The sequence below is a fragment of the Crinia signifera genome, chromosome 3, assembly GCF_055691185.1.
Source record: "Crinia signifera chromosome 3, ASM5569118v1, whole genome shotgun sequence".
NCBI classification, from domain to species: domain Eukaryota; kingdom Metazoa; phylum Chordata; class Amphibia; order Anura; family Myobatrachidae; genus Crinia; species Crinia signifera.
Window position 1 is genome coordinate 315825414 of NC_139219.1, and position 22310 is coordinate 315847723.

The 22310-nt window shown below is 45.4% G+C and overlaps 1 protein-coding gene across 3 annotated transcripts in view; it reads left to right on the forward strand.

Annotated features, from left to right (window-relative positions):
- The window catches only part of SUPT3H (SPT3 homolog, SAGA and STAGA complex component), a 357423-nt gene extending 335450 nt beyond the window's left edge, over positions 1–21973 (forward strand). For all 3 annotated transcript variants that reach the window (XM_083178691.1, XM_083178692.1, XM_083178693.1), the window contains one exon: positions 21438–21973. Coding sequence is in view for 1 of the 3 variants with exons in the window: in XM_083178692.1 (XP_083034818.1) it covers positions 21438–21479 (42 nt within the window). In the remaining 2 variants the exon portion in view is untranslated. The remainder of the gene's footprint in view (positions 1–21437) is intronic.
- Positions 21974–22310: the final 337 nt, after the last annotated feature.

Below are 22310 nucleotides of genomic sequence, written 5' to 3' on the forward strand. Positions count from 1 at the left end.
ACCGGGTTGGCTACTTTGAGGAATGTTGCTCTATGATCTTAGCTCACTAGTCCCAATAACGACTACCGCTTCTCTACATCACCTCCGTAAAACCTGGCATAGGAAGGCAGTGGGCGGTAAGGAATTGCCAAAAATTGTCTAGACAAATTTGTTGCAGATGACCATTTCTTACCATGGTCCCAAGAGTGAGAAGTCCACATTGTCATTAGACTACTTGAGTCAAAATTATTTTTAGAAAGCCGGCTGGGTGAGACCCAATTGAAAAAAAATGAGCAGAAGAAAATTATTAACAATGAAATGTCAAATAAAATTCTGGAGAAGTTTCCTCAAATCAACAAGCACGCCGAGGAATTATGCCAGGTCAACGTGCAACTCTTAACGTTCATATGTAGTTCCGATTTATATAGCATTCATAAAAACCATGTCTAATGACTCTAAGTATCCTAAAAGGGGGGGGGGGATATCTATATTTTGCATAATGATTTGCATGTGTAAGCTACTTCTGGCTGATTCCCTGTAATCCGTCCGTTGTCTTCCGGAGAAGAGACCATATGAGCGAGATTTGGCCGCAACGCAAAAGCATTGGAACGCAGATAACTACTCACAGATAAACAATGACTCTTTTCCCTTGCCTCTCTCTCTCTCTCTCTCTCTTTCTCTCTCGTTTTCTCTCTCTCTCCTCCTTGGCTCCCGTCTTGAGTTTAGGAACCAAAAAGACAGCATAGAACAAACTATTTTCTTCCGTCCTCGTTCAGCAAAACAAGAAGAAAGGACTTGGCTTCCTGACATCAATAATTCTGCTTTGACTTAACTTGGAACATTGTGTTTAAAGAGAAAATGAGTACAAGAACTTCCTGTTTTACTCCTTAAGTAGCACATTCGGCCCAGAGCTGCTCTCCTCTGGGATGGCCCACATTGTACAGTGGAGAGCCAAGGACGTACAATATTATTTCCTTTCACAAATTTTATTGGAGCTATTAAAAGATAATCACATGGTGTGGTGGTGGCAGACAGTGTTATGTGTTTAAGGGTTTGTGGTCTTGGGACTCGCTAGTAATAGAAGAGATGTTGGACGCTGTAAGGCAGCATTGTTGTGTTATCGGGAAAATCGAGTCACTGGGCCGTGTGTGAGCCAGGAGTGACACCGCACAGCGTGTACTGACAGCGGTCTGCAAACACCTAAATATTCACTGGGTTATTTATTTGAGGAGAACAGCAGATATTTTATTCAGTGCTGTAATGCTTTAGAACAAAGCTGTGACCGAACCATGACTAGCACGCCCAATGCTATATTAGAGAATAGACGTTCGTTCTTTGTTGCTGGCTTATATTACTGGTTGCTCTGGATTAAAATCATTGATCTTCTATTACCGATGTTGAATACTTTTGCCATCGATGGGAGAGAACCAGATAGTTCCTCACCATCAATAGTAAAGAACTACCCAAGAGTTTTTTTATTTATTTTCTACCCGCTTTGTACACTTCCCGCAGTACCAAGCCTGGGTTCTGCCTTGTACACTTCCCGCAGAACCAAGTCTTGGTTCTGCTTTGTACACTTCCTGCAGTACCAAGTCTGGGTTCTGCTTTTTACACTTCCCGTAGTACCAAGCCAAGTCTTGGTTATGCTTTGTACACTTCCTGCAGTACCAAGTCTGGGTTCTGCTTTGTACACTTCCTGCAGTACCAAGTCTGGGTTCTGCTTTGTACACTTCCTGCAGTACCAAGTCTGGATTCTGCTTTGTACACTTCCTGCGGTACCAAGTCTGGATTCTGCTTTGTACACTTCCTGCGGTACCAAGTCTTGGTTCTGCTTTGTACACTTCCTGCGGTACCAAGTCTGGGTTCTGCTTTGTATACTTCCTGCAGTACCAAGTCTGGGTTCTGCTTTGTACACTTCCTGCAGTACCAAGCCAAGTCTTGGTTCTGCTTTGTACACTTCCTGCAGTACCAAGTCTGGGTTCTGCTTTGTACACTTCCTGCAGTACCAAGTCTGGATTCTGCTTTGTACACTTCCTGCGGTACCAAGTCTGGATTCTGCTTTGTACACTTCCTGCGGTACCAAGTTTTGGTTCTGCTTTGTACACTTCCTGCAGTACCAAGTCTGGGATCTGCTTTGTACACTTCCTGCGGTACCAAGTCTGGGATCTGCTTTGTACACTTCCTGCGGTACCAAGTCTGGGATCTGCTTTGTACACTTCCTGCAGTACCAAGTCTGGGATCTGCTTTGTACACTTCCTGCGGTACCAAGTCTGGGATCTGCTTTGTACACTTCCTGCAGTACCAAGTCTGGGATCTGCTTTGTACACTTCCTGCAGTACCAAGCATGGTGTCTGCTTTTTACACTCCCGCAGTATCATACTTACCTACTTTCTGGCTGCCCTTTCCGGCACCGGGCACCAACAGCCAGCAATGTCATGCCACAGCCGGGGGTCACTTTTTACATAAGGACCCCCGGCCGTACCATGTGCACCGTGGCTAATCAGCTCTGGACGTGGTACCTGGGGGAGTGGAGACCCCCCAATAAAGGGCCCTCCCAGGCTTTCCCCATCCAGGACCAAAGCCGGGGCTATCCCTGGCATCCTAGGGTGGTGGATGCCGGGCTGATACGTATAAAATTAGAATAAAAAACATTGATTTTTACAGTCGTTTTACAAGTCCCAGCATTCGGGGCATTAATTGCCCCCCTCAGACTTGTAGTTCATTTGTGTAAAGAATGTTCAAATAAAAACACACACACACCCAGAATGGTACAGCTTTATTACATACATTACACCAATATACATTACCATCCCTTGCTCCAGCGGTAATCCTCTGCTGCAGCTCACCCCACAATGACTGTGGGGTGAGCCTGGTCCCCTCGCACTACCAGCGGAAATCTCGCTGTTCTCCATGCTGGGGAAGCCCTCAGCCCTGATTGGCTCTAGGTGTCTCCATGGAGATGCTTCAGCCAGTCAGGGCTGAGTGACTTTCCCTGACTGATCTCACTGATCTGTGCGTGGTTCAGTCAAAGGGGAGTATTCAATGTTTTCATTCTTCATGTGCAGCGAATCCTGTTTAGGATTCGCTGCTCATTCGCAGGGTTCTGGAGGGCTCCAGCATTCCCTGCCAGCACTCCCTGTCACCCTATTCAATGCAGCAGGGGCTCGCTGCCACTGCTGGCAAATTTTAGCCGCCGCAGGGAGCCGCAGGCAGGCAGGGAGATGTAAGGCTCCCTGCCTGCCCCAGAATTTGTGGGGGAGTGCTCCCGGGGACACAGGCAGCAGAGGCTGCCCCCCGGGAATGCTGGCACGGGACAGGGGTAGGGAGCCGCTTCTCTGGTCCCACACGTAACAAGCCGGGACCAGTGTGCAGTGAATATTGAATAGGGTGAATCACATTTTCAGTGAAAAAGATTCACTGCAAGGAGTGAAAACAGCCGATTCGCCGAAAAAAAAACGGTGAATCGTTTTTTCACAAACTCACAAGCCTGAATCTGGTCTATTTGTTTTGCGACTTTTGGTAAGGTTTTCCAAAAATTGCACCTTATTCCATTTGCGAGTTGTATACTTTATCATGGGAAAACATCTGGATGCAAAACTGAAGTGTGACCAAAATTCGCCAGGTCAAAATGTGCTAATTTCGCCGCATTGAGTTGTGATGTCATACTTCATTGATCACTGGAAAGTGTACGCCTCTATCTGGTCACCACAGTTCGCCCACTGTGTTACCTCATTCCACTGCTGTCAGTAGCCGGTTCAACCGCACCGTTATTTGGAGGTAAATACGTGCAGAGATAAACCACCAATAAGTGGCCCCTAACTGTCATTTTTCTAACTGTTTGTGACGTGGCTGTTCATGGACCTCTTAATAGAGTGTGTATCCCTTTTTCCAGTTGTTGTAAAACATGTGGCGGTGGCGCTTCCTTTCATGTCGGATCAGTTTAGTATTTTCGCTGCGTCGCGGTTTTCCTTATGGAGAAATACGCTTGGTGTTTAGTAAACATGTTCTTATAAAACATTGTTGATTACGATTCCAGCGTTGGCATGGCGCGGTCTGTGTGATTAGAGCATGTTGCGCGGATAATCTCAGCAGAGGGGACATTGTTGCCATCTCATGTTTGCAAATATAATTATGGATAGATTGTGTATCAGCGCTGCAGACTCCGAGATCTGCTGGCACCCAGCCTAGAATGTAAAGCCTGTCTCCGTTCCTAATGCTGCATTTGGCAATCGGGAGAATTGCATCCCCAGCGTTGGATCAGCTACTGAACATTTTATTCCTTTTGTTATAATCATACGTATCACATTTCTGTGTTCATCTGGGAGTGCCAGGCATGAGCCCTTCATAAACAAGCGGCACATAATCTGGCAAGAGACAAGAATTAGCAGTGGAGGTTCATCACCATTCCAGAGACAGCCATCTGATTTCTGGTGCCACAAACAGGGAAGACTGAATGTTGGCACATTGACGCTGGCTAGCGCAAGGCGGCCATTATGGGCTTATACACTGTAGGAATGTTTTACAGCTTGAGCTCCGCAGCCTAAATGCAGCCAGGACAAGTAAACACGTTGTGCTACCGTTGAGATATCTCCTGGGGTATTGGCCCGGTGTAGAAACACAATGTGTTATAAAGTGTTTCATGTTACTAATGAGCTTCAATCGGATTCCCCGCAGCTCACTTATTCAATTAATTCAACTGAGCAACTTCAACTCCCTGCAAATTCACTTACCGCACTTACCCTGAGATTGTGCTGTGCTGTTGTTAGGTTCTCCCATAACCCCTACTCTTCCTCAACTTGCACTTACTGTACCTCCCGCAAATAATAAGTGCTCTCCCTCCAATGACCTGTGCAGTAAACCTGCATCTCATATGCCGTAAAGTGAGATGCTGCTTTACAGCACAGTTGACCAGGTCACAGAGCAGCTAGCTGACCAGAGGAGTGACTCAAAGATCACCACAGGTGATCTCAGCTCTGCTCTGCCTGTCTGAGCAAAATAAGAGTATGGGGAACCTGCTTAATGCCATCTCTAGATAGCACTGTTATCGCAGGGCACCACCTGGTATTTTCTTACAATTCCCCTTAGTAAATTTGGGCAGATTACATTTCCCTTTATAAGGATGGTAACTGCGATCTGCTTACTCAAAATATAGGAATCAAAGGGTTTGGAGCAGTTTTTCACTTAAAACTCATAAACTGTAACTTTTTTTTAAATTATTATTATTTAAAATTATTTGTCAAAAATATGCCAGATGAAAAGAAAATTGGGCATCTGTCTTTGGACCTTTTGGATCCACGTTTCGGGTGTACTAGAAAACTCGCCCGAAGCAAATGCTTCAAAAGCTAGTCTGCTACCTTGTGATTGCCTCTGTGTTTTGCGGCATGTGCGGCCGCCAAAACAGCAAGGCTTGTGGCTAAATGCAGCGGGCTCCCTGCATTTGCCGTGAACCTCACTATTAGGGGGAACCCTCGCCGTCATCTGACAGCGGGGGTTCCCCCGGAACATTGAATACGGTGAGCGGCCGACGCTGGGATTAAACTGCGATGGTCGCTTGTTTTCAGCGATCCCCGCCATTTAACCCGCTCGCTGGCTGCAGTCTGTTTAGTCTGAAATGGCTGCAGATTGCCAAATTCTCTGTTGTTTTTCGACAATCTGTGGCCGTTTTTGCCGACACGCTGACTTTTTCGCCACTCGAAAGGCGGAACATTGAATTCTGACTGTCGAGGTCCTGTCGAGTGGAACGAAAGCGGCCTGGGATTCTGACTGTGGGGACGATCACTTCTTTAAATCCTTAGAAGCTTTAGTACTGTACAGTATGTTCACTTGGATAGTAGAGAATGATCAAAGTGTTCCGGCACCAAAAAATCCTGAAAAAGTCCCGTCGACCATGGTCACGCCGATCAGCTGCCGGTGTCTAACTAGTGGCCGCCGACTATCTTTACGCGTCTAAGCTGTGTCGACTAAGGGTGGTCGACCATATCATGGTCCATCTAAACCCCGTGGACCCAGCGTCCGGCTACCTCATCAATATGGTCATCTTGTGGACATTGACCATGTCGACCTTCATTATGTAAACACTGATGAAATGTCAACATGTTAGTATATTTATCGTTTTAGGTATGCCAGAGGTTACTCCCTGCTCCTAACGACTGGGTCCTGTCGGTCATGTGACTCTGGCAGAGTCACCTGATGGAGCGGCCCACCCATTGTGTACTGGCCCTATCCCTAACCTCCAGTGCCTAACCCTAAATACCCCCTGTAGTCCCTGATTTCCCCTTAGTTCCTAACCCAAACCCTTCAGTTTTGACATTTCACATGTCAAGATTATACACTCGTTAGCAGGTGCTTCCTAGATGGTGGTGGCTGCTGCTCTGTATGAGCCACATATGGGTAACATTGCCCTTTAATGTACTCTATCACACCATCAGGGCCGGTGCAAGGATTCTCCGCACCCTAGGCAAAACTTCAGCCACACCGTCCGTTCCTTCCCCTCTCCAGCCGTGGAGGTGTCTGAAGTGCTGGATACGCACATGTGTGCAATAGCACATAAGTGTACACCTGGCTTTGTGTACCGTGCAATTTCATGTGCATTGTGCTAGAACTCACGGCAGGGAGTGGGAATAATTATAATAAACACCGACTGACTGGTGCCTCAATTTTACTGACAGGAGTGTTATAATACATTGGCCCCGTTTTGGTGCCTAACAGGCCCTACAAATAAGCCTTATATGTAGATGGAGGATCCAAGCATTTTGAGTGTGTACTTAGCGTATGCCATTCTTATATTCATAATTTATTCTGCTAAAGTTTGAGACCTTTATCACAGATTAACATTGGGGCGGATGGAGCGGCAGCCCCAGGACTCCACATAAAAGTAGGCCCGTCACCATGACAACATGCTGATCACCAGACAGGCACCAGCTGGCCACATAGTTATCCACACAATGCTGCAGTTTGTGTACTTTTATATATTTAGCGAGACATTGGGGCGTACAGTGTATGGGTTCTACATGGCAATGACCTCACCTCCTACACTTCTCATAATTGTCCCTCGGACATTTTCAGCTCCCGGCCCATGAGGCTGTTAATCCGGCCATGTTTATCTCCCATGAGCACAGAGCCAGAATATGTCACAGATTGTTAGATTACACTGGAAGCCCACCTGCGGAATAACTTTGCTAACCGTGGGCACTCTCCTGGCATGTGTGGCATCAGTTCCACAGAGAGGCACTACCCTGGCATCTATGCAGAGCTGCCTACCCTCCTGCATTCTGTAGGAGAGCCCTGAAATAGTAGTGAACCCCCTGCCTCCCTGAAGAGTCAAAAAATCTCCCTGATTGTACCTCACCCATATTATGCAGCTGTGACTTTTTTTTAGGGATTCTCTTCCTAGTGCCATGGTGGTGCATTTTGAAATCTGGTAGGACTCCCTCCTCTCCGTCAGGGTGCACTCCCTAAACTTCAAGAGTTTCTGGGAGATGGACTATAGATACAGCAGCATCAATGGCACTCCGCAACAAGCGCCCTTGAACGATCGCTATAACCATACTACCTGGCAGACATCTTTGGCAGCTGACATACATCGCGCTGGCCCTTTCAGTCTGCAGGCTGTGTACTGCGCCATGCCTTGATTCTAGATAAGATACGCAAAAACCTTAGAGTTCGTGTTTGATGTGTGGGAACACGCCGATCTACATCTGTCTGAACCATTGGGCCTAACGCATTCCGGGAACTTGCACAAGACAGGGTGACACCGAGAAGAGCTGGACGGCAGCGATCTGATTAGAACAAGCTGCGTTCAGGGCCTAAAAGTTGGGAAGAGGAAGTATAGCTTTCCCAGCAGTTCAAAGAGTCGGAGAGTCACAACAAGCGTAAGAATATCATGTTGTGTTTGTTTTCCAAGGTTACCCTTTATCTGGAAACAGAAACTGAACTGAAATCTGAGCAGACTGGAGTGCTCGGCTGTGTTTTATGTTACCCTATATATGTACACACGGACACGCCACGTGCTACACAGTCCATAGTTATTCTGCTCGGGAAAGAGCCACATACTGTACACACACAATTTTTTTTAAGGAAATCTTGAAAACCATACATGTTGGGGTACTTGAGGACCAGCAATGAGAGGCTTACAATGCACAAGGGAGCCATTTTGTAAGCTATGACCGTGCGCCCAGTCCATTTACTGGGCGCCAGTTACAGCACTGAGGATCAAAGGTATCACTGGTTTCTGGTAAATCCATAACATAGCATTCCTATTAATGTTGGTACGGCTCTCAAGATGGCTGCCACCAACAGTTTCCTCAGTTTTCTACAATACGCTTGAGATTAAATTTCCCCATCCACTAGTGCGATTTGGGCCCTTTTCACACGATTTTGGTGGATGGGACCGAGAAATGCGCCACATTGTATGTGTTTTACCTCTGACTCCGCGGTCCTATGCACATTGGATCGAACTTAGAAATTGTTGTGGCTGCCACAAGGATTTGACGGATCCCGCAGACATGAGTGAGAGCGCATACGATATATCGCATACAAAAGAACTGCATATGCTGTTTGATATGCGATCCTGCCACCCGGGAAGCTGTCGGGGAAATCGCATATGACTTCAAGCCTCCGATTAGACACACTAGTGGATGGGCACAAAATGGCTGCCACCATTGACCAGCTAATGAACTAGCACGCAAAATGGCTGAGCCACTGTGCGTTCATAGTCATGTGTTTTGATTAAAATTTAATGGGGAAAAAAAAAAAACTAGTAAATCAGAATATACCCAAATAGAAAAAAAAAAAGAATTAGAATTTTGAAACGAATCAAAGATTTGAAATCGGTTGCTATTAATCCTTCCACAATTACAAATATACTGTCATTATTTCACAAATTCTGCATAAGCCTAGAACTGGAAACATTTTAGTTGGAACAAGTGTTACAGCCCATCATTATTAAATCGCCTCCGGCCCCAAATATTGTCGCGATCGTGTTCTAAATAGGTGTCTTTCCGCCTGTTTTTCTGCTGCATGTTTACACATTGCGCTACTGTAGTTACTTAGTCGCATGCTTGTAATCACCAGCATCAGAAATCTGTCCGTCTAATAAGAAACGTATTCCGCCGTGTCTACATAATTTCTGTTTGAGGGATGAAGAAACGACGGAGACACTGCCGAATATGCAGATAACGTTTCCAATAGTTTTAAAATAGATCAAACACAGCTTGTACGCTGCTGCTCGCCTAAACAATACAGCCAGCATTACTACTTTGAACTGCAAATTAAATCTGACATTTAGGGTTTTGTCTGAAGTCTCGGGGGATTTTTTTTTATTTATTTTTTGCGAAGGTTCTAAACTGGAAAAAAAAAAGTTATTTAATCGACTCAACCCATTTTTTTCCTCCTAGTTGTCTTTATTCATAAAACGGATTTCCTGCACTCACTAGAAATGTGAATACAAAATAAATAAAAAAGGGAAATGTTGGGTAAATTCTTTAATACGTTTCCTAGGGACCGTACGCAACTATAACGGAGAGTGTGCTTCTGTTAAGTGACTTTTATATGTCGCTTGGCTACTCGCTGCATTTCGCAGAGGCTGTTTCTACGAGGCTTCGCACGGCGAACAAAAATCCCTGCCTTGTACTGATGAGCTCTGACAAGGGAAAAACAGTCTGCCGTGTATGTGGTATTTCCTAGAAGCCTGTTCTGCTGAATAAAATTGTCTTATTAGAAAGCTGAATGGTCAGATCACGTTACAGAGCGCCGCACATCTACGGTACAGGGCTATGGAATGTGAGTCTAAAACATTAAACAATCTGCTTGTAGAAATTATTTTTACTGGTATAATTAGTTTTAGGTAGAAGGTTTTTGGATCACGGTTACAAATTGAAGCGACCCCGTTCACTTGATTTAGAATTCCAAGTTAGGGCTTAACCAGACACTCCTATGTACTAAGGAACTTCGTTGTCATCTATAGCCGGGAACCCAGTTTGGATGAAATATTGCCCAATCAATGGATAGTTCTGGACACCGGAGACATGGGTTTAGATTTCAACCAATTTAAAAAAAAAAATTGTATATTAAATCAATTGGCATTTTTAATCGATTCTACATCCAATACTAAAAGGAAGCTGCCCTGCCTGCTCCTGGGAGATGTTGAGGGTGTGTACCCTATGCTTTTCATCTATTGGACTTCTCCAGGGGCTGGACCCTCTTATCTCCTGGTCTTCTGCCTGCACACAACATACAGACACCATATATCTATGTTAATAAGTCCAACATAACACCCACTCATAGATTGGTATCTGGGTGATAAGTCATCAGTAAATAGGCTGACACCAAAAATGTTGACATGTCAATGGTTGACATCTGAACAGGTCAACATGCATTTTTCAAAAATAGTTTTTCTTTAATTTTTAACTTTTTCATGGTTTATGATCCGTGTTGTCTCCTATTGGGAACGGAAAAAGTGTGCTAAGCGTAGTTGGCACCAGGCCTGGCACATGGCAAATCAATTAAGCCATGCGATGGCACACTCTACTCTAATTTGGGTTCCACGTGCTCAGGTGTCGACATTGACACACACAAAAAAAAATCACGTCACTTTCATGTGTCAACCTTTCCATGTCAACTTTTTTCTTTTGTCAACATAGAGCATGTAGACCTTTTTGGTGTCAGCCTAAACACTGTCCACCCGTTGATCCACACCCCCCTAGATTTTGGGGTGCAACTTGCTGAAAAATGGATTCCATTGACCTCTTTTACTTTTATTTCAGTACTGTGGTCCCATACAATTTAGCCCTCCAAATTTGGGATCTGTGAATCACTGCAGCAGCAGAATTATACGGCTCATGTTCAGTTACAGGATTTGGAATACGGATGAGAGAATTGTTGTGCGTTACCGGCACACAGTGACCCGTTTGTATTAAGGTTGGCCTAATCAGGAACAGCCATCGTTGTTTCTTTGATTTTCAATGAATGACATTTGTCCTCATTTTCTCTAATTAGATCAGTTGCCCACACACACAGTGACACGGCCTTTATATCTCTGGGTGGTGCTTTGATATTGCAGGCCTTGTATTCTGCGCTCTGATATTACAGTTGCTCATGGAACCCCTTGAAATCTCTAGAAGGAGGTGACTCACAGTGACGCGGGTGTGACGTCACCGCTGTGTGGCCATTAGTGTGTACTGCTTGTTTTATTCTAAAAGAAAACGGTGTCAGGAAGACACATGCAAGTCGTCAGGTAAATGAAGAAGACAAAACAAATTGTCCACAGCTTATTTGACATATCCAGGTAGCAGGTCAAACGTACAGGAACATCTGGCCGTTATCAAGGCGTACATGGACTGTTATAAGTACTGATTTAGACTTAACCTGAGAATTAGAGAGCCCAGGCCAGTCAGCCGCTGAGGTATTTGTTTCCTTACTGTCCTGTAGAACCTTTACCTCATTCCACATATTGCAGTGAAATTTCACACATTTCTCTGACAGCATTCGACCTTAAGTGTCCCCAGCCCTATCCCAGCCGTACAGTGCAGCAGAATGACTTGACCGTTGTTGACCCCGGCTCTTCTGCATGATACTATGCTCCTGTGACTGTTTAAGCGTCGACTGTCTGCTGCTAGCCCCTGTACTTTATGGCCCTTATTCTCGTTCACTCACAAAGGCAAATTCCTTCTCAAATGGACAAAACCATGTGCACTGCAGGTGGGGCAGATGTAACTTGAGAGAATTAGATTTGGGTGGGGTTTTACTTCAAAGTGAGATCTATATTGCAGTGTAAAAATAAAGCAGTCAGTATTTACCCTGCACAGAAACAAAATAACTCACTCAAATCTAATTCTCTGCACATTTTACATCTGCCCCACCTGCAGTGCACATGGTTTTGTCCATTTGAGATGGAATTTACCTTTGCGAGTGAACCAGAATAAGGGCCCATATCCGTGACATTAGTGTAAGTTGGAAACATTCCCTACGGACCAGCTTCTAAAACCAACAATATTTATTGTCCCCAGAACTAGACCACCATGGAAGAGTATGGATAGGAGACCATTCGGGCCATACCAATGGATATGTGATACCTAAATGTTACCTGTGCAGTAAGACTTGTGCTTGCCCCTCCCCTTTAGAATGTAAGCTCTGACGAGCAGGGCCCTCTTCCCTCAAGCTCTTTACCTTCCCTTACTTAAAGCAACATGAGAGTGACGTTATCTACTATACATAATATTGTGCTGCCCATTGCCCAGTACTTCATATAGCCGGCTCTTCCGTGGTCCTTATCCATGTAGCTCGCACAGTCATTAGGGGAACAGTGGCATAGAATGCCTGGCGGACTATAAGTATGGAGTATCTATTGTGAAGAAGGAAGCACATACACAGGATCAGATGAAGTCTTGGTCTTTGTTTTTGTAGCAGGTGAGCAGCATACCAGGTGAATCAGCACAGCAAGAATGGTTACAGCATTGCAGCATGCAGATGTCACAGCATAGTACAAACACTTCAGAAAGCTCCCGTGGTCCCCCACCGTAGCCCACACCCTGGCCTATCACCTGGGCAGCTTATTCCACCATCAGGAGCCCTGACCTTCTGCCCTGGAAAGACTTATAACAGGAGAACGCAGGTGCTGCTAATCAGCCCAACCCAAATCTCATCAATTAGGAAACCTGGACTGGATCTAATTTTCCGGCTGCTGCTGATTAGCAGCACCTGTGTTCTCCTGATATAAGGTTTTCCAGGGCAGAAGGTCAGGGCTCCTGATGGTGGCATTGCTGCCCAGGTGATAGGCCAGGGTGTGGGTGATGGTAGGGACCACTGGAGCTTTCTGAAGTGTTTATATTATGCTGTGATATCTGTATGCTGCACACTATGTATTTTTTCTGGGGTTTCCTCCCAAGGCAGGAGTTGTATCAAATCTCAGAGAGAGATAAAGTGAAGAGATATAAAGTATCGTCATTAGGCTTCTAACTGATATTTTACGGACTGTGTTTAAACAATAATAGCTAGGAGAGGAGGTTATTACGCTCAGATATATGTGTATATATATATATATATAAAGGGGGGGGGGGGATTGGAGTGCGCAACCTATTGTCTCAATGGTGACATATATATCATGTATCACCCAGTTCATCCAATCAGTCTATAAACTCAGAAGTCCTTTCTGAAGGTGATTCCTGTATGTCCAATATTGAATATGTTCGCAATGATCATGCAATTTTCATTTTTGAAAAAAACTTTTTATTTCAAAACAGCCCGACACGTTTCATCTTTACGACTTCATCAGGGGTACAACCGATGTATGATCATATGAATGATGATCCATACAGTAAGTTTTGCTGATCAAAGTAGATTATAATATATCAATATGGTATTGCCTCCTCATCAATACCTCTCACCCAAGTCTCCAGACCTCTCCATCATACAAGTCTCCGAAACCTCTATGTCACCAAAGTCTTCACCATGTTCCATTTGTCACCCAAGTCTCAAGACCTCTCCATCACACAAGTCTTCAGCCCTCTCCATCACACAGCCCTTGGCATATGCGTAGCCTCACACTTAGGCACACCTTTCCGGGGAAATGGCTGAATGCATGGGGCAGCCCCTAGAGCTTCACCAGGGACAAGGGACACCTTAATATGTGGTTGATACACCAGAGGTATTGATGAGGAGGCATTCATTTAGAAAAAGTTCCTGATCCAAGCTGGTGACCGATTGATCACCCACAACATTGAAATCCAACTATTTGTAATAGGTTGGCTATACCCACAATACCATATTGATATATTATAATTTACTTTGATCAGCAAAACTTACTGTATGGATCATCATTCATATGATCATACATCGGTTGTACCCCTGATGAAGTCGTAAAGACGAAACGCGTCGGGCTGTTTTGAAATAAAAAGTTTTTTTCAAAAATGAAAATTGCATGATCATTGTGAACATATTCAATATTGGACATACAGGAATCACCTTCAGAAAGGACTTCTGAGTTTATACACTGACTGGATGAACTGGGTGGTACATGATATATATGTCATCATTGAGACAATAGGTTGCGCACTCCAATCCCCCCCCCTTTTTTTGTATTTCTTGCTATTCCTCACTAACAGGAGGAATTTTGGAGGTGCTGCATTAATTATTTAGCGCAATACAGAGTCTAATCCCCCAATTATATATATATATTAGGTCTACAAAAGGTAGCGCTGTTGCTTTAATGAAACCTGGATATTTAAGCTTTCGTAATGTGATAATTTTAGAGGGAACGTTCCTGGCAGGCAGAGGTGTTCCAAATCTCCTGAGCAGTAAAATATAAATCACGTTAGATTTACATGTGCACCTACCTCCTTGTGGTAATTGCTCAATTTACAGCTCCTGTTGGGAAATCTGTTTTACTTAATATCTCACATGTAACCTCCACCATTTTTTCTTCTTCCTGTTGGCCAAAAAACTCCGTTCCAACACAAAGGCGCAGGGACCACCCGTACAGAATGCAAACCTAATATATGCAAGCCCAGCTATATTCTACCAAGCATAAACCGGAGGGGGCTGCTGAATATCAGGTTCAAATGTTGCCATTGGGAGCAATTGATTTCCAGATTAAGTAAAAGTGTTAAAATAAATTGAGGCGTAAATCTAGCCTGCTGTAATGTGCGTCTTACGGTCTGAGCACAGGATGGGCCTCTGCGTGGACTTGGCTGGCGGCAGAAACACCGGTGCAGGTGATAGTGGGTAATCTGATAATGTCCAACTCAGGGACCTCACTTAAACCCAACATGTGTTTCTCATTATTATTTCAAAGCCAGTCTGTGCGCTATGTCCACATAAACACGAGCGTACACATCTCCCGGGCTTAGTAAACGCATCTTCTGTTGTGACTGTTGACTCAGTGGATCTGAAATTAGCTTCCCTAGCACAGGCTGGTGCTTTCTCCAGCTTCAGCAATGTATAAACACACACACACACACACACCAACTGACATCAAGCATTCGTTGCACACTAAGTTTGAGTCCACAAGATGATATCTGCAAATTGATAACAAAAAAACATAAACATGTGTCAACCTTTTTTTAATGTATCGACCTGTGCATGTCGACACTGTGGACCCTTTATGCCGCAAGTACTCAAACTCAGTCCTCGAGACCCCACACAGTGCATGTTTTGCAGGTCTCCTCACAGAATCGCAAGTGAAATATTTAGCTCCACCTGTGGATCTTTTAAAATGTGTCAATGAGTAAAGAATGCACCTGTGCACCTGCCGGGTGACCTGGAAAATGTGAACTGTGTGGGTCCTGAGGACCGAGTTTGAGCACCCCTGCTTTATAGCATAACCCTCTTTCCCTCCATCTTTTTCTTCCCCTCCTCCTACACTTTCTCCCCACCTCTCCCTCCCCCTCTAACTGTGGTCCAGATGTACTAAGCTTGAAAAATGATAAAATGGAGAGTGATAAACCACCAACCAATCAACTCCTACCTGACATTTTTCAAACCCAGCCTGTGATAGTTACTGTAGGAGGTGATTGGCTTGTGGTTTATCACTCTCCGTTTTATCACTTCTCAAGATTAGTACATCTGGCCCTGTTTCTCGATCACCACCCTCTCACTCTTGTCCTGTGCATCACCAGCTCTGGTGGGAGGGGTCAGAATTAATGCCCTTTATTATATAGCAACGCATACAATGGTGTAAGTTCGTCACAACTACCCGGAGGCAAGATAAATATTGGTGCCCGCACACACACACACACACACACACACACACACCCCACCTAATATAAATATATGTATGCATGTGTGTATGTATGTAGTTTATGTACTGTACATTATGTTTAAATTGAAGAGAGTGTGATGTCTATGGTCCTGCTAGGAGGTGGAGTCAGCCACAGAAGCGATATCGACGGCTTTGAATTAATTGATTCAAACTTGCAGCGGAGGAGAGGTGCCCCCTTGGGTGCAGGAGCCCAGCGGCAGATGACTCCATTGCCTCCCAGAGTTACGCCTCTGAACTACATTGTCAGGTTTACGCCTCTTCAACGTAGTTTTAATGGATTGCAGTAACTTCTTTTCACCTGAAGATGTCACTGTTGCAATTATTGTATCTAGGGGCTCTTCGTTGGGCCTATTGCTCCATAGATAGCATGACTGCAGCGCCACCTGCTGGGTGTTATATGGAAGTGTCTTAGGAATGCGTTGCTTACTGTTGGCAGATGCGTCTACACAAATGTGGTTGTACCAGCGTTTTAATCAGTGTCCTGTTTTCTTTTATCCCGACTACAGTTGTTTTGATGAAACTTTATTATTTTACAATCAAGCTTAATGAAGTGCTTTAATCTAAGTGATGGTCTTACAACTTACAGAATGTTGTTTTCTATGGAGGAATGGAGGAGAGAATCTGAGTGGTGTAGGTGGAAATCACATTTGGAGATTTTATTTGACCTCCTCGGAAATACAAGGAAGGGAATCAGAGTTGTGTGGTTGCAGAATGAACCATCAGAGGCAGCATAATGGTGTTTATATAAACTCAATACACTGGGTGAGAGGAGCCATCACCGCCGGTTTGGTGAGCAGCCCAAAGGGCCATAATTTTGCTAGGGAAAAGGTTGCCAAACATTTAACCCTCTTACTTAAAGATAGGGTTAGAATCTGCTTTGAGCAAACAATGTAATCTAACACAGAATCAACTTGCTTTAAATAGTATAGTAACTGTATGAAAAGCAAACTTTTTGCAGTGTGTCATTCCTATAATCTACTGTGTCTTACTTACCACTTGCCTCCTTCCCTGCTCACATCACCGCTCTGTGCTGCTGGAGGACCCTGCTCCTTCCACTATCAGAGCCTGTGTGTGACTTGCCACTTGCCTCTTCCCCCTGCTCATGTCACTGCTCTGTGCTGCAAGGGGACCCTGCTCCTTGCACCATCAGGGTCTGGGTGTGACTTGCCACTTGCCTCCTTCCCTGCTCACATCACCGCTCTGTTCTGCTGGAGGACCCTGCTCCTTCCAACATCAGAGTCTGGGTGTGACTTGCCACTTGCCTCTTCCCCCTGCTCATGTCACTGCTCTGTGCTGCAGGAGGACCCTGCTCCTTCCAACATCAGAGCCTGGGTGTGACTTGCCACTTGCCTCCTTCCCTGCTCACGTCACCGCTCTGTGCTGCTAGAGAGTCTTGCTCCTTTCAACATCAGAGTCTGGGTGTGACTTGCCACTTGCCTCTTCCCCCTGCTCATGTCACTGCTCTGTGCTGCTGGAGGACCCTGCTCCTTCCAACATCAGAGCCTGGGTGTGACTTGCCACTTGCCTCCTTCCCTGCTCACCTCACCGCTCTGTGCTGCTAGAGAGTCTTGCTCCTTCCAACATCAGAGTCTGGGTGTGACTTGCCACTTGCCTCTTCCCCTGCTCATGTCACTGCTCTGTGCTGCAAGGGGACCCTGCTCCTTCCACCATCAGGGTCTGGGTGTGACTTGCCACTTGCCTCCTTCCCTGCTCACGTCACGCTCTGTGCTGCTAGAGAGTCTTGCTCCTTCCAACATCAGAGTCTGGGTGTGACTTGCCACTTGCCTCTTCCCCTGCTCATGTCACTGCTCTGTGCTGCAGGGGGACCCTGCTCCTTCCACCATCAGGGTCTGGGTGTGACTTGCCACTTGCCTCCTTCCCTACACACGTCAATGCTTTGTGCTGCTGTGGGACCCTGCTCCTTCCACTATCAGAGTCTGGTGTGACTTGCCACTTGCCTCCTTCTCTGCTCATGTCACTGCTCTGTGCTGCTGTGAGACCCTGCTCCTTCCACCATCAGAGCCTGTGTGTGACTTGCCACTTGCCTACTTCCCTGCTCATGTGTCAGAGATCTGACACATAACATAATCAAGTTTGACAAGCTTCCAGGGGTTCAGTATGCTTCACCTACAGTCAAAATACCAGCCACCAATGACCGATGGTCAAAATGCCGACATGTTAAATGACGGCATATTGACCATGTTTGTATTGTGACCGTCGGTCAATGGTGGTCGGTATTTTGACTGTCAGTATTTGGATCTTTTACAAATCCTGACTGCAGCAGGTAGGATCTCCCAAACGACCAGCTGGGTCGCGCATCGGATCGGAATCGGATCCAAAACATGCCCAATTTACGTACAATCGGTCGAGATTGCATCGAAATTAGGGGAATCAAGGCCAAATCGTTCCAGTGTGTACCCAGCATTACAGTGTAAAGTCTCAGTATGTGCTCCCTTCAGTGTAGGAGTCTATTCCCCTGGATCATGGTCACTTATCCTAAATCCCCTGAGTCACCCTTAGCAGCGCGGTGAGCTGGTGTTGTGTTGTGTTACCACTCCTTGGTTGCTACATGGTAAATACACAGCAATTATACAGTGGTACAAGTGGACTTGTTTTCTCAGTCTTATAATATGTGTTGTTCACCAAACCCACTATTTGTCATGCTATAAATTAGTAGCATCTGGAGTAAAGAAATAATGATAAATAAGTTATCTTAAGGGCGCCTGGTATTGAGATGTCGGTCCAAGCAGCAACCAGATAAAAGGGGGACGTTACACCCCTATAATGGCAAACAAGAAACAAGAGTTGGTTGCACTAAATAAATGACTTTCAGGTGTCCATGTTGTATTAAAATCTTATCACATTTATTAACTAATAATAATATTAAAATAATAATTTACACAGAATTTAAATGTTTCATATAAACATGACTTTGTTGCTGTGTTATTCTGGTAATAGGTTTATAGTCACCTTCGATGTTCTTAGGGTGATGGATCTTCTAGTGTCCCTTCCTATTAGGACCGATGTGGATGGTTCTAAGATTGGAATGGAGAGGATGCTTTGGATGGTATTGGTTAATGGATATCATGTTAGTCCTCCCCAAACGGTGTTAATTGTAGATTAGGCCCGTTTACGTCCTGCTGATTCCGGAGAGGCGGCAGTCCTCTGGTGGCCAGTGCGTTTCGCTGCCTAAGCCGCTTTTTCAAGCACCTTGAAAAAGCTGCGTAGGCAGCGAAATGCGTTGGTATGGCGCTTGGACCCTTTGTTGCTGTGATACCCTACATACCAATACCATCTTCGGCAAGTGACCCAACCAGCCCGCCTTGTAATATATTGTGGACCTGATCATCTGCTTCCAACCCTAACTGGACCACTGGCTCGAATACGGCAACAACTGTTGTGGAGGAATGCCACCTCCAGTGGCGTAACTATATATTTTGCGCCCCCCCCCCGCCAAACTTTTTCTGCACCACCCTCCCCCTCTCTCTCTCCCTCCCCTCGGCGCCCCTCCCTATGCCCATACCTGACAGAGCCTGCGGTCACTGTCCTGTCCAGTCTCCCGGCGCCGGCTGATAATGAAAAGTGACTCTTAGAAAATGGCTGCCAAAACTGTCTGCAATACGGGGGCAGCCATTTTCTAAGTGTCAGTTTTCATTATCAGCAGGAGCCGGCGCCGGGAGCGAGTGACGGGACAGTGACCGCAGATGCGGCCGGGCAGCAGCGCAGCGGGTAACTATAGCACCGCAGCCCCCCCCCACCCGGCGCCCATAGTTACTCTGCGCCTCCCCGCCATGGCGGGGGCTGCGGCGGCATAGTTACGCCACTGGCCACCTCTCTAAAATCAGCCGTAATTGGGCCTAATCTACAATTAACACCGTTTGGGGAGGACTAACATCATATCCAGTAACCAATACCATCAAAAGCATCCTCTCCATTCCAATGTTGGAACCATCCACATCGGGCCTAATAGGAAGGGACACTAGAAGATCCATCAGCCCTAAGGGCATCGAGGGTGACTATAAAACTATTACCGCAATAACACCACAAGTCCTGCATATATGAAACTTTTACATTTTTATTTAAATTCTATGTACATTATTGTTTATTTTTAATATTATTTTTAGTTATTAAATGTGATAAGATTTTATTACTACGGTACATGCGCACCTGAAAGTCATGTATTTAGCGCGGGATGTGGTCATTTGGTCTACAGCATTAGGTCGACATGGTTATAGGTCGAAAGGCCATTAGTTTGACAGGCCATTAGTTCGACAATGTCTATGTCGACAGTCAAAAGGTCAACATGGGGTTTTTCACTGTTTTTTGAGCCGACGTGCCAACGTTATTTCATGCCCTACCATCCACTAGGGCATGAGTGGTGGGAGAATAAAATAGTGTGCCCGACGCATTGCAAGCGCAGCCAGCGATGCGAGGGGATGCGGTGCACTTTAAACTGTCCATGTTGACTGTGTTGACATTCAGGTAAAAAAAACTGAAAAACCCCATGTCTACCTAGACATTGTCGAACTAATGACCTGTCAAACTAATGACCTTTCGACCTAGACCCATGTCGACCTAATGACTTTCGACCATCATGCTGTAGACCAAATGATCCCAACCCATTTAGCGCAACCATCTCTTGTTACTTTAGTAGCATCTGGAGCTTGCAACATACTTTTCGCTTAAATCCATCAGTCTTGCGCAAAAAGCTTGCAATCTTCTTGGTGCTGAAAGCTTTAAAATGTTGTCGGAGGAAATACTGTACATGGGAAAACTAAAGTAATGAATCCTTTCTGCAATAGTACAGAGTAACTATGTGTAGGCAGGGTTATGGGTCATAGGGTTGACTGCATTAATGTCGACCACTGAAGGACGACAGGGTTTCGATCAACACCTGAAATAGGTCGGAAGGTTGACACAAGCATTAGGTCGACAATGGGAAGGTCAACAGTCAAAAGGTAGACCTAAGTTCTTCACGTTTTTTTTGTCCCGAATGTCGACTTAGTTGACACGGACACTGTACCACGTCGCCTCGCCAAGCTTCGGGCACACTATTTTATTCTCCCACCCCCGCCGTAATCGATAGTAGGACATAAAATACTGCCCGTCGGCACATGTCGGCTCAAAAAAAAAAAAGGTGGAAAAACTCATGTCCACCTTTTAACTGTCGGCCTTTCCATTGTTGACCTAATGCTTGTGTCAACCATCCAACCCTGGCTACCTTAGCTGTGTTGACCTATTTTAGGTGTCGACCCAAGTCCTGTCGACCGTATCCCGTATAGGCAGAATAAGGCAGATCTATTACCTTTATCTCTCTCGTATCAATAAAGAGGCCGCTTCTGCATATAGTGATTTCCGCAGCATTTACCCCGGTCACATATAAGTATCTGTTACGTCAAATCATCTTCCCAGTAAAGTCCCGAAGCAAATGAGGTCGTTTCGCGCGGAAGCCACGAATACGGTTGCCACCTGTTCTAGCAGCTAGCCCATTATTTACCCCCGAGATGCAAACCACATACCGGTTCCTGCTTCCTAATGGGCAGAGTTCACTGTCCTCAGAAATGTTAGGCGTACTGCGAACAACCGCTCTGCAGCCTGAATCATCTACACAGCAGGAAAAGAGCTTTCAGCTGTCCTCACGTTGCTTTTCCCATGTTTAAAGACTGATAATTCATTACAGATTGTCTCTTGTTTCTATTCGCAGAGTGCCTACCGCAGGAGCGGGATGCCATTTTTAGCCTGTTAATACGGAACGAGAGGACGCAACAGGAACAACCAGGAGGTTATATTAAGGTGATCTGTCATCCTTCCGTTTACAAGGGGGGAAAAAAAAAGACTGTTCCCCGGAGTGAGTGGGACGTTTGTTGTGACTATAGACTGACTGGATGTCTCATTCTGCAACCCCCTCAGTCGTTATTTTTGTTTACCAGTTGGATCGTTCGGCTAATTAACGACAGGATGTTTGGGAGCGAGCGTAGGCGGGGGAAGACGGCACATGGCAGGGAGCTGCCGTTGTCCCAAAATCAGCCCACAGACCATGGGAAGCGCATGGTCATCTCTTCCCTAGGTGGAGCCTGCTGACAGAGACGGGACGGTGGACGCAGGAAGTAAGAGGACGTTTCCTGCTCTCCGCTCTCTCACATGTTCTCAGGACACGAGTGGAAGTTTTTGAAATGAGTTTTTTTTTTTCTTTGCTGGAAACTTTGTATCACAAATAAAAGCAACCTGCCTGCAGATTAACGATGAGTTATCCAAATAGTTTCCTTTAGGTTGGCTGATACAGATGAGCTATCGGTCAACGTGTTCAGGAATCATTTCCATATTTGGGGCATGATGTACTAAAGCCTTGGAGAGGAATAAGGTGGAGAGCAATAAAGTACAGACAGGTTTAGCAACGTGTGATAGCCTCCTCATCACCCGCTATAACTGATTAATGGTTCTCCTGCCGATCCGCAATGGTCATCCGTTTGTGAAATGACAAGAGCTGATCAATTGTTGATAAATCTGCCACGTTCTCTCTCTCCAAGTTATTATACATCTCACCCTTAGGTTGGAGAACTACATATTTGTAAAGGAG